The 17,146-nt window shown below is 46.1% G+C and overlaps 1 protein-coding gene across 1 annotated transcript in view; it reads left to right on the top strand.

The window, feature by feature from the left end:
• Positions 1-17,146, top strand: part of spata17 (spermatogenesis associated 17) — a 54,089-nt gene that overhangs the window by 20,799 nt on the left and 16,144 nt on the right. Inside the window, exon 9 of the mRNA XM_020499784.2 lies at positions 6,245-6,380. Within this exon, the coding sequence (XP_020355373.2) occupies positions 6,245-6,380 (136 nt within the window). The remainder of the gene's footprint in view (positions 1-6,244; positions 6,381-17,146) is intronic.

Raw genomic sequence — 17,146 nt, forward strand, 5'->3', positions numbered from 1 at the left:
AAGTCAAAATTGGCTATATTGTAAAAATGTGTGTGCTTTTTGGTCTTAATTTAAGGTTAGGGTTGGGCATTAGGGTTAGCAGTGTGGTTAATGTTAGGGTTAGGGTTGCACATTTTGGGGAATATTCAGAGGTGGAAACTTTCCTTGGGGATTAACGGAAATATATGCAAATTAATATTAATACCATTTAAATGTAGATGTTTTTTATATATATTTACCATATCATATGGAGACAAACATAAACCTTATCATAAGTAGACATAATTGCAAATGATTAAATCCTTCCAAAAACTATTTAGTTTACGAATTGAACTTTAATTAAATGAGTTGACTCTTCATATGGGATGATTTCACTGGACAACAAAAGAAAGGGATATTGAATGATCCCCAATGATCCATCGCATCTCCCAAAAACGTTTACAACATACATCTGTAATATGATAACCAAAGCTTTAGTTTCTAGACTATCTTCCTCTGAGGCTTCAATGTCTTCTCCCTGGACCTCCTCAATGTCCACCTCTTGAACATCAGACTCTTGAGGCCTCATCTTCACTGTCACTTTCCAACCTTGTTGAGGATGGCTCGTTGTCAGGCTCAAAAAGCCTCAAATTTGCCCAGATGGCCACCAATTTTTCAAACCTATTGGTCAGCCTGTTGCGTGCTTGGGTGTGTGTGTTCCCAAACAAGGACCAGTTGCGCTCTGATGCGGCTGATGTTGGTGGGATTTGGAGGATGGAGGCAACAGGGGAAAGAGCCTCAGATCCACAAAGTCCCTTCTACCAGGTGGCTGATGAGATATGTTGGCACGACTGCCATATTGCATCTCCATGCCAAAGCCCTTGCTTGGAAGTGTACTTCGCCAGACTGCCAAGAACCTTACCCTCATCTAGGCCAAGGTGGCGAGACACGGTAGTGATGACACCATAGACCTTGTTGATCTCTACACCAAACAGGATGCTCTTGCCAGCATACTTGGGCCTTCAGCTCATCTGCATTGAAGAGACCGGTGTGTCTGTGCTCTTGTAGAATACTGGTTGAGGGGTGGAGATGATATAGTTAATTATTCATTGCCCACAAACATTTGACCACCCATCAGAGATGATTACAATACTGTCTGCTTTCTCTATGATTTGCTTGACATTCACTTGAACTCTGTTGAACTCTGCATCCAGCAAATGAGTAGATAAAGCATGTCTGGTTGGAAGGGTGAATGCTGGACGAAGAACATTCAGAAATCTCTTCCAATACACATTGCCTGTGAGCATCAGATGTGAACCAGTTGCGTACTCAGTTCGAGTAAGACATTCATCAGCATTTCTCTGACTACGTTCCTCCATTGAGTCAAAAAAAACTTCTGAATCCAGGAGGACTGTGAGCTGTTGCTATCGATAAGGTGTCTGATTCATCATTTTCACCTCGAATTAGAAGTAGAGGGACTTTTGTCAGAGGTTGCTTGTTGTAAACGCTGAGGGAACTTTAGGCACTCGGCCAGATGATTCTGCATCTTTGTTGCATTCTTCACATATGATTTGGCATAGTATTTGCAAAAGTACACAGCTTTTCCTTCTACATTAGCTGCAGTGAAATGTCTTCACACATCAGATAGTGCCCGTGGCATTTTCCTGTAAAAATTAGAAAAAATTAGTTAAAAAAAATATAAAATACAATTTCATGTACAGATAAATAGTTAAGCAGTTAGATTAAACAACTCCTTTGTGCGATAAATGTGTTAAAATGAAACATGTATGGAAACAGGTGAATTAACACACACACTAAAACCCACATGGTAGCAAAAACTAACTAGCAGAAATTGTTAAGTTAAAAATGATTTAAACACACTTTGCTGTAAGCTACTATTTACTAGTTAACAAAGAATCATGTAGGTCATATAAAATATATTCACCCCACCCAGTATTGTAATCAAAACTTACAAGAAAGCATGTAGTCCTTGGCTCAGACAGTGTAGTAGTGTGGGCTCAATAGCATCTCATTAGTGTGCAAGATCTTGAGAATCAGTTTCCCACAGAAAAGGTTCACTGTTATGAGCTAACGTTTTTGCAGAGGCTCCTCCAGAACAAGATTCATGACAAAAAAAAATATTCACTAATGCTAGTGGGTCATTGTCTTCAGTACATGCTCAGATGGGAGTGTATACATATGGCCACTTATTGAACAGGATGTTACCAAATGAAGACTACTGAATACAAGCTATAGTACAGGACAAGTGAGATCTGCCTAGACCCAGAGAAGACAAAGAGACTGGAGATGTGAGAAAGAAAGTGATGCAGTCCTTCCGTACCCTGGTCACACACAGCCTAAAGCATCTGAGAGTCCAGGTTTAACAGGCACATTATCAGTCTCAGTTGACTGAAACAACACAGTCTGCACGCACTCACACACACACACACACACACACACACACACACACGTCTGTCTCAGTTGACTTAAACAGCACAGTCTGCACGCGCACACACACGCACGCACTCACACACACACACACACACACACACACACACACACACACACACACACACACACACACACACACATCTGTCTCAGTTGACTGAAACAACACAGCATTATGTAGTCACACACGGACACGGGAGACTGATCAACTCAACAACCTCCCCCTGCTCCCCTCTCTCTCTCTCTCTCTCTCTCTCTCTCTCTCTCTCTCTCCTCACCCTCTCATGGTTTTTGGTGGCAGCGTCTGTGCTCATATGCCCATGTGTGTGTGCCTGTGTGTGTGTAAATGTGTATGTGTGTTGTCACCGGGCCCGGCAGCTCGGCCTCAGCCCAAAGATCCCTGGTGAGGAGTCAAACTTTCCTTAATAGCCCTGAATGAATAAAAACTAGCCTATTAAAAGGCAATCGGGAGGCAATAAGAGCTGTGAGTGGAACCAGCCGGCGAGGCGAGGCATGCCCGGGCCCAGTGCAGCCTGGGACATTGGGGCCACATTAATATCACGCCGCTGATGTCCCTCCCATGTGCACATTAGCTTGGACTGCTGGGTAATCTGTCTTGTAGGGTCTCTGGTGGCCACAGAGTGTCTTTGCCGCCTTGTTTGTGTTTGTGTGTAGACGTGTGTGTGCGCGTGCGTGGGCGCCATGCAGGACCATCACTTAAACTGACCAATTCCAGGTTTGTCATGCCACCTTGTGTGGTGTACATGTCCCTCTCTCTATAACTATGTATAGTAGGAAATTACTTCACTAGCTCTTGAATACATCAGACTAGTGATAGATGCTGATTATTTATTTGCTACATGCATTATATTATTGGCAAACACAATTTCCACACAGCCTGAGATGTTAATGTAAGTGCTATTTCATTTAACTAGGCAAGCCATTTAAGAACAAATTCTTATTTACAATGACGGCCTACCCCGGCCAAACCCTAACCTGGATGACGCTGGGCCAATTGTGCGCCGCCCTATGGGACTCCCAATCACAGCCGGTTGTGATACAGACTGGAATCGAACCAGGGTCTGTAGTGACGCCTCTAGCACTGAGATACAGTGCCTTAGACCGCTGTGCCACTTGTGAGCCCACTATACATACGCGAACGCTACTATACATACGCCAACTCAACAAGTAGGGTTTTAATACAAACCCAGCTATAGCACATTTGGTTCCCTGACAGTTGTGGGAACGTAATATTTTGGTTTCCCATTGGTTCTGGGAACGAAGCCAATAGTTTCCTGACCGGTAACGTTTTTAAACGTTCTGAGAACGGAAGTGATTATTTTGCCTGTTCTAGGAACATACATTTTTAGGTTGCAGGGAGGTTCTAAGAACGTTTTACTATGGTTCCCTGAGAACATTTTTCAGTAAAATGTTGAATAAAATTGTTAGTTTAGGTTAACTGCTTTGAGCTCAGATAGGACACTTGGAAATTAATTTGCTTAGGTATTAATCATGCAAACCCATTTCTGTTTTTATTCTGGCACTTCGTCAGTGAGATTCAAACCTTTGAACTTCTGCTCTTTATCCATAGAATTAGTACACTGCGCCACCAGGATGGCAGGCAGGTCACCTGTAATAAAAGTCAGTATTTGGTGTCCATCCATGTCTGAGGACGTTGGAAGATGATGTGGAAACTGACCTCTAGGGGCAACAGTGAGTAATGGAGTCCAGGTGAGTCCGGTGAAGCGCTGGTGCGACTAACGATGGTGACAGGTGTGTGTAATGATTAGACGTCGGCTGAGGGGTGACGTGGGAGCCTGTCGAGCTGGCCTAGGCGTGACGTGGGAGCCTGTCGAGCCAACCGAGGCTTATGAGCCTCTCGAGCCAGCTGAGGCATGGGAGCCTGACAAGCCAGCTGAGGCATGGGAGCCTGACAAGCCAGCTGAGGCATCCCCGGTTGCTTCGGCAGCGGGACCCAACATCTCCAACAAAAACAAAAAAAACTCCCTGATGCTTCCAATTGTGGTGTCTGCATTCTGTAACGATTCCGTAACTACAGACGCTGGGAGACGGGTAGCAAGTATAGGGTGAGGATTTAAGAATAAATAGACATGAAACTAAACAAGAACAGTGTCTGGACAAGAGAAACAAAACAGCATCAATTCAGATATGGGAATGAAACTACGGGAGTGACAAATAGAGGGGAGGCAATCGATGACGTGATGGAGTCCAGGTGAGTCCGATGAAGCACTGGCGCGCGTAATGATGGTGACAGGTGTGCGTAATGATGAGCAGCCTGGCAACCTCGAGCGCCAGAGAGGGGGAGCGGCGGCAGATGTGACAATCTAATTCTGACGTGAGACTATGAGAGTTTGTAAAGGATGGGTCTAGCATACCATGTTTTTTTTAAATCATACAAAGCTGTTTGTTTTAGTCGATTCAAACAGACCCCATTTCAAAGGAAACAAGCACTCAACAAGCACACACCTGAACAAACTTAACAAGATAGAGGCTATAGAGAGTTTGTTGGTGCTAATAACAGAATGTGTATGTTTTTCAAATAACAGTCTTATAACGTTATTTAAACGTTACTAATGTTTTCTTGTAGTTTTAATGGAAAGTGTTCTGAGGACATTACTTTAAACAGAACCATGAGGAAACCTGTATGAAACGATATGCTGAATTACTGAAACCACCTCAAATTGGTTCTCAGATGGTTATGTGCTAGCTGGGTATCCTGCACGATTCTCAGAACTTCGTGGGAAAGATGTTTGCAAAATAACCATAGGACAACCACACTCTCACCAAGCTCTAAGAAACATATGGTTCTCAAAATGTTATGTGCTAGCTGGGTAGCGCCTAGGTAGCTTTTTTGTTTGTTTGTTTAGTGATATACTCAAGTTGACCCCCCCCGACACACACACACACACCTAGTGCACAGGATAAATATTCCCCCAAGCAATGTGTCTGGGGTGTAATTTACAAAATCAACCTGACGGAAATTAACAGCTGGCTTTCCTCCTCAGCAATAGCGATTTACCCTGAACACCAGCAAACAACGAAAAACAACCACACACACACCTAACTCTTATATGTAGTGATAAGCTCTGCAGACAAAAAGTTCCATTTGGCTGCAGAAACACACACTATAGAGCAGGGGTGGGCAACTCCAGTCCTCGGGGGCCTGATTTGGTGTCCCACTTTTTCTCCATCCCTAGCAAACCCAGCTCATTAATCAAATTGCATTCTAAACTGAAGATCATGATTAGGTGATTATTGGGGTCAGGTGTGTTAGCTGGGGCAAAACTCTGACACCAATCAGGCCCCCGAGGACTGGAATTGCCCACCCCTGCTGTAGAGGCTCTTTGAGTGTGTTGGGGGGAATTTGGATGGAAATCAGACGTGTGTGTGTGTGTGTGTGTGTGTGTGTGTGTGTGTGTGTGTGTGTGTGTGTGTGTGTGTGTGTGTGTGTGTGTGTGTGTGTGTTCAAAGGGAGTAGTGATGGTGTGTTTCCTGGGTCATTTCCACTGTGTGGTCCAAAGCAGAGAGACATGAGACAAGGCCTGCATCGTTAGACTGGACCAGCAGGCATTCATGTAATATCAGACTGGGATGGAGATGAAGAGAGGAGCCTGCCATCATGGAGGGAGGGATGGAGGGAGGCGGGATCGAATCGGAGGCCCATACTGAATGTTGTGTCTAGGAATTGTCTTAGAGATGGGGCTTCGGTTTACAGAGATCGAACTGTATATTGTCTTGAAGGTGCACTGGATTCTATCGAAACAAGTAGATACCTCATGACATTACTGTCAACGTTGTCTCCTCTCCTTCTCTCCAGGTTCCAGCCGTTCTCTAAGGCCCATCAGAACAGGAGTTATGAGAGGATGCTCCACACCTCCTCTTCCTTCCAGCCTGTCCCCTACGGGACCAAACACTTCAGAGAGGAACACCAGGAGAACCTGCAGGGGAAACAGGTACCAATGTTGTTTTCTTTGTGCGTGTGTTTTCCCGCCGGGAATTCCTGTTCCTCTCACATCATCCTCTGTGCATTGTGTATGATTCAACCTTTTTTGTTGTTGGACATACCGCTATCTTTTTGACTATGTTGTTATTTGAGATATGAGTCCGTTCAATACCTGAAGACACACACAGCCTCAGTTTAAGGAACAACACTCTCTTTTACACATGGAGAGCACTCTAACACAACCTCCCAACTTCAGCTATACACATTTGTCAAACCTGACAGCAATTTAATAAATCCATGCACTCTCTCACGCGCAAATGCGCACGCACGCACGCACACCACACACACACACACAATCACCCTGGCCACAGTCAAATTCCAACCCCCCCCCCACACACACACACACACACCTGCGGGGATGCATACGTAAATGAGTGGGCTGTGGCAGCAGCAGTGTGGTCGGCCCCCGGCCCCAGGCATTAGGTAATTGAGTGTGTCTTTGCTCAAGGCCTTTCATGGATCAGGGTTTTTTATTAGCTCTGTTCCCAGCAGCCACAGCCCCGCAGCGCACACACACACACACACACACACACACACACACACACACACACACACCAATTGCCTGGAAACGAGGCAAATGAGAGAACACTTTGCCCAGAATGAGATAAACAAGGCGGCACGCCACAGGGTCTCCCGCCGCTGACGGCAGGGGCAGGATATGTCGCGTGTCTCAGCAACACTGGACACTTTGCAAGGGGGATGTGTGTGTTGAGATGTGTCAAGCAGGGTTTCCGTCATGAAAATGTTGCGCCGGACATTTGACCGGCAACATTTTAATTTACCAGACATTTGAGAAATTTACCGGACCCATAATGCATTGGGTGCGTAACCTGATTAGGGCGTCTACCCACGCTGCTCAGTGACAGAAATCACAATCACATGTAGATTATGGTAATTCATATTAACAGAACATGCAAGTCTAGGATGAAACTATGTATGTCCTTCTTACCGAATTCCAATGTGCACTTTGATGATGTTAGATTCACTTTCCACATTTACTTTATGAGTAACGAACAGCAAATCCCAAGCCTATATCAATCTACTATCCCCCATAGTAGAAAAGTTAACCTATTATATTGGTCAGCTTGTCGAGAAAAAATGGCCTATACCAAACAGACTCTGGGACATTTGTGGAACAATCGATCCAAAATGCGTACAACCAATAGAAACAGGCTACAGTAAATAACAAAGTTAAACAGCAATGATTCTGATGCAACAGATCAGAACATTTAGCTTAAAATGTTGCAAAAGGATTATTTCTTCACATTATAAGCGCAGCAATGCGCACCATACCGTAGGTACCGTAGGCACCGTATCCTAGCCGAATGTTTGTTTCATAATACATTTAGCGGGAAAACACCATTGTCTAAATGAGACATTTAGAAAGAGGGGAAATCTAAAGATGCAAGAACTATGGATTGCTAATATGACTAGGAGTGTGCCTTTTGGCTACTGGACACTGAAGGAAAGTTGATCTCTGATCTCTCTTTTGACGAACATATCAAGACTGTTTCAAGGACAGCTTTTTTCCATCTACGTAACACTGCAAAAATCTGAAACTTTCCAAAAATTATGCAGAAAAATGAATCCATGCTTTTGTTACTTCTAGATTAGTCTACTGCAATGGTCTACTTTCCGGCTACCCGGATAAAGCACTAAATAAACTTCAGTTAGTGCTAAATACGGCTGCTAGAATCCTGACTAGAACCCCAAAATTTGATCATATTACTCCAGTGCTAGCCTCCCTACACTGGCTTCCTATCGAGGCAAGGGCTGATTTCAAGGTTTTACTGCCTACGAAGCATTACATGGGCTTGCTCCTACCTATCTCTCTGATTTGGTCCTGCCGTACATACCTACACGTACGCTACGGTCACAAGACACAGGCCTCCTAATTGTCCCTAGAATTTCTAAGCAAACAGCTGGAGGCAGGGCTTTCTCCTATAGAGCTTTATGGAATGGTCTGGCTACCCATGTGAGAGACGCAAACTCGGTCTCAACCTTTAAGTCTTTACTGAAGACTCATCTCTTCAGTGGGTCATATGATTGAGTGTAGTCTGACCCAGGAGTGTGAAGGTGAACGGAAATGTTCTGGAGCAACGAACCGCCCTTGCTGTCTCTGCCTGGCCGGTTCCCCTCTTTCCACTGGAATTCTCTGCCTCTTACCCTATTACAGGGGCTGAGTCACTGGTTTACTGGTGCTCTTTCATGCCGTCCCTAGGAGGGGTGCGTCACTTGAGTGGGTTGAGTCACTGATGTGATCTTCCTGTCTGGGTTGGCGCCCTCCCTTGGGTTGTGCCGTGGCGGAGATCTTTGTGGGCTATACTCGGCCTTGTCTCAGGATGGTAAGTTGGTGGTTGAAGATATCCCTCTAGTGGTATGGGGGCTGTGCTTTGGCAAAGTGGGTGGGGTTATATCCTTCCTGTTTGGCCCTGTCCGGGGGTATCATCGGATGGGGCCACAGTGCCTCCTGACCCTCCTGTCTCAGCCTCCAGTAATTATGCTGCAGTAGTTTATGTGTCGGGGGGCTAGGGTCAGTTTGTTATATCTGGAGTACTTCTCCTGTCTTATCCGGTGTCCTGTGTGAATTTAACTATGCTCTCTCTAATTCTCTCTTTCTTTCTCTCTCTCGGAGGACCTGAGCCCTAGGACCATGCCTCAGGACTGCCTGGCATGATGACTCCTTGCTGTCCCCAGTCCACCTGGCCGTGCTGCTGCTCCAGTTTCAACTGTTCTGCCTGCGGCTATGGAATCCTGACCTGTTCACCGGACGTGCTACCTGTCGCAGACCTATTATTTGACCATGCTGGTCATTTATGAACATTTGAACATCTTGGCCATGTTCTGTTATAATCTCCACTAGGCACAGCCAGAAGAGTACTGGCCACCCCTCATAGCCTGGTTCCTCTCTAGGTTTCTTCCTAGGTTTTGTCCTTTCTAGGGAGTTTTTCCTAGCCACCGTGCATCTACACCTGCTTGCTGTTTGGGGTTTTAGGCTGGGTTTCTGTACAGCACTTTGAGATATCAGCTGATGTACGAAGGGCTATATAAATACATTTGATTTGAATACATTTGAATTTGATTTGATAACCAATAGAAGTTGAGAGAGAGGCTACTGGTTATAATTGCCTCCACGGATACGGTCGGACTTTGACTAGGCTACTTTGAAGCAACATAAAACATGCCTCACAATATGTAGTAAAACACTCAGGTTTCAAACAATTAAGTAGCTACGGTATATGTTTTCAAAATGCATTCTGCCTCCAGCTCATTGCAAATTGGTGTGTGACGTACTGATGAAGCCTTCCTTCCATTGCCTATGCGTTTGAATGGCGAATGGGAAGCGCGCTTCAATTACCAGTTGAGAAATAGGCCTAGAAATCGTAGCTCTTTTTTAATCGTGGCCGTCCAAACTTTTTTTTAACACACGATTGCACTTCGAATTGTTGCGCAGTGATTGGGCTTATTAAAGCGCTGTCTGACAGATTGTCGACTCAAAGGCTCTGGACCTGTATGCTGTGCGTTTGTGATAAATACGATACATAACGAATATACACACGCCAATATAATTCCACTAAATGATGCAAATGAACCCATAGACCAATAAGCACGACCGGCCAAATGTATTTACACACAACTGGTACTTCCATCAATTAATAGGCTTAAAAGCAAAAGGGATTTATTTTTATTCTCATGGATAATCAATCAAATTGATTTAGAAACCCCTTTTTAAGTTAGCAGTGCTTATACAGAAACCAAGCCTGAAACCCCAGAGAGCAAGCAATGCAGCTATTTTAGCACGGTGACTAGGTTAAACTCTAGAGAGGCTGGAACCTAGAAAGAAACCTAGAGAGGAACCAGGCTCTGAGGGGTGGCCAGTCCTCTTCTGGCTGTGCCTGGTGGAGATTAGAAACCTAGAGAGGAACCAGGCTCTGAGGGGTGGCCAGTCCTCTTCTGGCTGTGCCAGGTGAAGATTAGAAACCTAGAGAGGAACCAGGCTCTGAGGGGTGGCCAGTCCTCTTCTGGCTGTGCCGGGTGAAGATTAGAAACCTAGAGAGGAACCAGGCTCTGAGGGGTGGCCAGTCCTCTCCTGGCTGTGCCTGGTGGAGATTAGAAACCTAGAGAGGAACCAGGCTCTGAGGGGTGGCCAGTCCTCTTCTGGCTGTGCCGGGTGGAGATTAGAAACCTAGAGAGGAACCAGGCTCTGAGGGGTGGCCAGTCCTCTCCTGGCTGTGCCTGGTGGAGATTAGAAACCTAGAGAGGAACCAGGCTCTGAGGGGTGGCCAGTCCTCTTCTGGCTGTGCCGGGTGGAGATTAGAAACCTAGAGAGGAACCAGGCTCTGAGGGGTGGCCAGTCCTCTTCTGGCTGTGCCGGGTGAAGATTAGAAACCTAGAGAGGAACCAGGCTCTGAGGGGTGGCCAGTCCTCTTCTGGCCGTGCCGGGTGAAGATTAGAAACCTAGAGAGGAACCAGGCTCTGAGGGGTGGCCAGTCCTCTTCTGGCTGTGCCGGGTGAAGATTAGAAACCTAGAGAGGAACCAGGCTCTGAGGGGTGGCCAGTCCTCTTCTGGCTGTGCCGGGTGAAGATTAGAAACCTAGAGAGGAACCAGGCTCTGAGGGGTGGCCAGTCCTCTTCTGGCCGTGCCGGGTGAAGATTATAAGAGTACATGGCCAGTAAGGCCAGATGGTTCTTCAAGATGTTCAAACGTTCATAGATGACCTGCAGGGTCAAATAATAATCACAGTGGTTATAGAGGGTACAGCAAGTCAGGAGTAAATGTCAGTTGTGTGAGTGAGTGAGTGAGTGAGTGAGTGAGTGAGTGAGTGAGTGAGTGAGTGAGAGAGAGAGAGAGAGAGAGAGAGAGAGAGAGAGAGAGAGAGAGAGAGAGAGAGAGAGAGAGAGAGAGAGAGAGAGAGAGAGAGAGAGAGAGAGACTAAACAGCAGGTCTGGGACAAGGTAGCATGACTGATGAACAGGTCAGGGTTCCATAGCCGCAGGCAGAACAGCAGAAACTGGATCATCAGCACGACCAGATGGACTGGGGATGGGGACAGCCAGGAGTAGTCAGGCCAGGTAGCCCTGAGGCATGTTCCTAAGCCTCAGGTCTTCCGGGAGGGAGTGAGAGAGAGATGGGAGAATTAGAGGGAGCATACCTAAGATCACACGGAACACCAGATAAGACAGGAGAATTACACCAGATATGACAGACTGACCCTACACCTCTGGCAGACTATTGCAGCATAGATGCTAGAGACCGAGACAGGGGGGTCAGGGGACACTGTGGCCCCGTCCAAAGTTACCCCCGGACAGGGCCAACCAGGCAGAATATAACCTCACCCACTTTGCCAAAGCACAGCCTCCACACCACCAAAGGGATTTCAACAGAATATAGCCCACGAAGATCTCCCCCACCGCATGAGCCCGAGGACAGAAAGGCAGTGACTCAACCAGGTCGAGTATAGCGAAAAGCCTGGCACGACGTGATACACACCTCCTAGGGACGGCATGGGAGAGCGCGAGCAAGCAAGTGACTCAGCCCCTGTTATAGGGTCAGAGGCAGAAATCCCAGTGGAGCGAGGCGAGCCGGCCAGGCAGAGACAGCAAGGGTGGTTTGTCACTCCAGTGCCTTGCCGTTCACCTTCACACTCCTCAATCGTATCTAAAGCGGGATGGCGGGCAGGCCTCTGCACTCTCGTTATGAATGTGTGAGAGCAACTGGTGGCAAAAGAGCTGAGCACAGAACTCAGAGATATACTGCAGTAGGTAACTTCCATTGTAAACCACATCAAACCACATCCACTGCACACACCTGTTCACAAAACTATATGGGATCAAAGCATACCGACGTTCTATTTCACTCCGAGGCTTGGTGGTTATCGAGGGGGAGTGTTGGAAAGATTCTTTGCATTGAGAGAGGAACTGTTGTCATTCACAATGGATGAAAAAAAAAACAGACTTGGTTGAATTTCTGTGTAATGGAAAGAAAATGTCTGTTTGCCTATGTAACAGACATATTTGGGAAACTAGACGAGCTGCATGCATGGGAAATCCAAAAACATTCTACAGATGAGTGACCGAATCAGTGGATTGAGAGGAAAGAATTATTTCACGACTCTGACGAGCCCGAGGCGGAGGATATCAACATACTGCTGGCTGGTTATACGATGTACCGGCAGGATAGAACAGCGGCGGCTGGTAAGACAAGGGGTGGCACGGAGGTCTATGTATTTTTGTAAACAACAGCTGGTGCACAGTATCTAAGGAAGTCTCGAGCTACTGCTCGCCTGAGGTAGAGTTTAAGCAAACAAGAAAACTCTCACCCATCGATGGGGATGCAGTAGAGCAGGTTGAGAGCTTCAAGTTCCTTGGTGTCCACATCACCAACAAACTAACATGGTCCAAGCACACCATGACAGTCGTGAAGCGGGCCCGACAAAACCTATCCCCCCTCAGGAGACTGAAAATATTTGGCATGGGTCCTCATATCCTCAAAAGGTTCTACAGCTGCACCATCGAGAGCATCCTGACTGGTTGCATCACTGCCTGGTATGACAATTGCTCAACCTCTGACCGCAAGGCACTACAGAGGGTAGTGCGAACAACCCAGTGCATCACTGGGGCCAAGCTTCCTGCCATCCAGGAACCAGGCGGTATCAGAGGAAGGCCCTAAAAATTGTCAAAGACTCCAGCCATCCTAGTCATAGACTGTTCTCTCTGCTACCACACGGCAAGCGGTACTGGAGTGCCAAGTCGAGGTCCAGGAGGCTTCTAAACAGCTTATACCCCCAATCCATAAGACTCCTGAACATCTAGTCAACTGGCTACCCAGACTATTCGCATTGCCCCTCCCCTCTCCACACCACTGCCACTCTCTATTGTCATCTATGCATAGTCACTTTAATTAATTAACTCTACCTACATGTACATACTACCTCAACTAACCGGTGCCCCTTGACTCTGTACCGGCACCCCCCTGTATACAGTTGAAGTCGGAAATGTACATACACCTTAGCCAAATACATTTAAACTCAGTTTTTCACAATTCCTGAAATGTAATCCTAATAAAAATTCCCTGTCTTAGGTCAGTTAGGATCACCACCTTATTTTAAGAATGTGAAATGTCAGAATAATAGTAGAGAGAATGAATTATTTCAGCTTGTATTTCTTTCATCACATTCCCAGTGGGTCAGAAGTTCACATACACTCAATTAGTATTTGGTAGCATTGCCTATAAATTGTTTAACTTGGGTCAAACGTGTCTGGTAGCCTTCCACAAGCTTCCCACAATAAGTTGGGTGAATTTTGGCCCATTCCTCCTGACAGAGCTGGTGTAACTGAGTCAGGTTTGTAGGCCTCCTTGCTCACACATGCTTTTTCAGTTCTGCCCACAAATTTTCTATGGGATTGAGGTCAAGGCTTTGTGATGGCCACTCCAATACCTTGACTTTGTTGTCCTTAAACGATTTTGCCACAACTTTGGAAGTATGCTTGGGGTCATTTGCGACCAAGCTTTAACTTCCTGACTGATGTCTTGAGATGTTGCTTCAATATATCCCCATAATTTCCCTACCTCATGATGCCATTTATTTTATGAAGTGCACCAGTCCCTCCTGCAGCAAAGCACCCCCACAACATGATGCTGCCACCCCGTGCTTCACGGTTGGGATGGTGTTCTTCGGCTTGCAAGCCTTCCCCTTTTTCCTCCAAACACAATGATGGTCATTATGGCCAAACAGTTTTATTTTTGTTTCATCAGACCAGAGGACATTTCTCCAAAAAGTACGATCTTTGTCCCCATGTGCAGTTGCAAACTGTAGTCTGGCTTTTTTATGGCGGTTTTGGAGCAGTGGCTTCTTCCTTGCTGAGTGGCCTCTCAGGTTATGTCGATGTTGTACTCGTTTAATGTGGATATAGATATTTTTGTACCTGTTTCCTCCAGCATCTTCACAAGGTCCTTTGCTGTTGCTCTGGGATTGATTTGCACTTCGCACCAAAGTACGTTCATCTCTAGGAGACAGAACGCGTCTCCTTCCTGAGCGGTATGACGGCTGCGTGGTCCCAAGGTGTTTATACTTGCATACTATTGTTTGCACAGATGAACGTGGTACCTTCAGGCGTTTGGAAATTGCTCCCAAGGATGAACCAGACTTGTGGAGGTCTACAATTTTTTTTCTGAGGTCTTGGCTGATTTCTTTTGATTTTCCAATGGTGTTAAGCAAAGAGGCACTGAGTTTGAAGGTAGGCCTTGACATACATCCACAGGTACACCTCCAATTATCAAATTATATCAATTAGCCTATTAGAAGTTTCTTAAGCTATGACATCATTTTCTGGAATTTTCCAAGCTGTTTAAAGGCACAGTCAACTTAGTGTATGTAAACTTCTGACCCACTGGAATTGTGATACAGTGAATTATAAGTGAAATAACCTGTCTGTAAACAATTGTTGGAGAAATTACTTGTCATGCACAAAGTAGATGTCCTAAACAACTTGCCAAAACTATAGTTTGTTAACCAAACATTTGTGGAGTGGTTGAAAAACGAGTTTTAATGACTCCAACCTAAGTGTATGTAAACTTCTGACTTCAACTGTATATTGTTATTTTTTTACTGCTCCTCTTTAATTACTTGTTACTTTTATCTCTTATTCTTATCCATATTTTTTTAAACTGCACTATCGGTTCGGGGCTTGTAAGTAAGCATTTCATTGCAAGGTCTGCACCTGTTGTATTCAGCGCATGTGACTAATACAATTTGATTTGATTTATTGGAGAGAGAGTCTTTCAAAAGCCAACAATGCCCCCTTTCCCTCGGCTGTGCATGTTTCTAACAGAAAACAGCATCAGTACGTGTCCCACACGAGTGATGACTGCTCACCTTCAGCGCTTGGAAGAGGACTTTGGGGCCTACTTCCCAATCCCCTCGGCTGTGATCCTGGATCAGTTGACATGCCAGTAAGTGAAATCGAACAGCTGATCGAGCTGTCATGTGACCGAAAATCTGCAGACAACGCATTCCCGGGTCACTACGGAGGAGTTTTGGGAATAAATACCCTGCCATCTCCCTCTGAACTTTAATGCCGCTTTCAAAACAACTAGGACCTGGGCGCTCGGAAAACTCTGACTTCCGACTTCAGTGCGTTCAAGACAACTGGGGGAAAAAACAGGCTCTGACTGGGAAAAATGGTTTTGAACGTTCATCCAACTCGGAATTCCTTTCTAGAGCTCCATAGACCCACATTAAAAGTATCTGATGGTGAGTTGAGAAGAGAATCAGAATGTTTTTCGATTGACTGCCATAGCCCCCGTATTTAAAAAAACAACATTAATTACATGATTATTTTCACGTGGTTGGTGTCGCGCGAACTGTCCGATATCAAAATGGGGTCGTGGGCCAAAAAGTTTGGTAACAATCACCTGGTGTAGGTTAAAAGGCATTTTGGGAATATGTTTTGATGTGGGTGTATTTTATGGTTCAGGGGACTGGTCTATTTCTCTCTCACTCCCTGTCTCTCTCTCTGTCTCTCTCTCTGTCACTCTGTCTCTCTCTCACTCTGTCTCTCTCTCTCTCTGTCTCTCTCACTCTGTCTCTCTCTGTCCTCTCTGTCTCTCCCACTCTGTCTCTCTCTCTCTCTCTCTCTCTGTCTCTCTCTCACTCTGTCCTCTCTCTGTCTCTCTCTCTCTCACTCTGTCCTCTCTGTCTCTCTCTGTCTCTCTCTCTCTCTCTCTATCTCTCTGTCTCTCTCTCTGTCTCTCTCTCTCTCTCTGTCTCTCTCACTCTGTCTCTCTCTCTCTCTGTCTCTCTCTCTCTCTGTCTCTCTCTCTCTCTCTCTATCTCTCTGTCTCTCTCTCTCTATCTCTCTGTCTCTCTCTCTCTCTCTCTCTCTCTCACTCTGTCTCTCTGTCCTCTGTCTCTCCCACTCTCTCTGTCTCTCTCTCTCTCTCTCTCTCTATCTCTCTGTCTCTCTCTCTCTCTCTCTCTCTGTCTCTCTCACTCTGTCTCTCTCTGTCCTCTCTGTCTCTCCCACTCTCTCTCTCTCTGTCTCTCTCTCACTCTGTCCTCTCTCTCTCTCTCTCTCTCTCTCTGTCTCTCTCTCACTCTGTCCTCTCTCTCTCTCTCTCTCTCTCTCTCTCTCTCTCTCTCTCTCTCTCACTCTGTCCTCTCTGTCTCTCTCTGTCTCTCTCTCTCACTCTGTCTCTCTCTCTGTCCTCTCTGTCTCTCTCTCTCTCTGTTTCTCTCTTTCTCTCTCTATCTCAATTCAATTAAATTGCCTTTATTGGCATGGGAAACATGTTTACATTGCCAAAGCAAGTGAAATGGATAAACACAAGTGAAATAAACAATATTCTCTCTCTCTATCTCCCTCTCGCTCGGTCTGTTCTCTCTAACTTTAGAGGTGACTGGGGGAGTGTGTGTTTCTGTTTGTTGTTTTGTCGTTGTTGTTGTTATTGTGAGCCCACAGGCTGGCCCGATCAGTTAGCCTGCTGGAGAGCTAGCACCCCACCGCTGATTAACACACACTAACACACGGGATGGAGGAGACGCAGCGCTTTGACTGGATCAGGGAGCACACACACGCGGACACACACACGCGGACACGCACACGCGGACACGCATGCACACGCTGACACGCATGCACACGCGGACACGCATGCACACGCGGACACGCATGCACACGCGGACACGCATGCACACGCGGACACACACGCGGACACGC

This window comes from Oncorhynchus kisutch, linkage group LG14 (genome assembly GCF_002021735.2).
Source record: "Oncorhynchus kisutch isolate 150728-3 linkage group LG14, Okis_V2, whole genome shotgun sequence".
Lineage (NCBI taxonomy): Eukaryota > Metazoa > Chordata > Actinopteri > Salmoniformes > Salmonidae > Oncorhynchus > Oncorhynchus kisutch.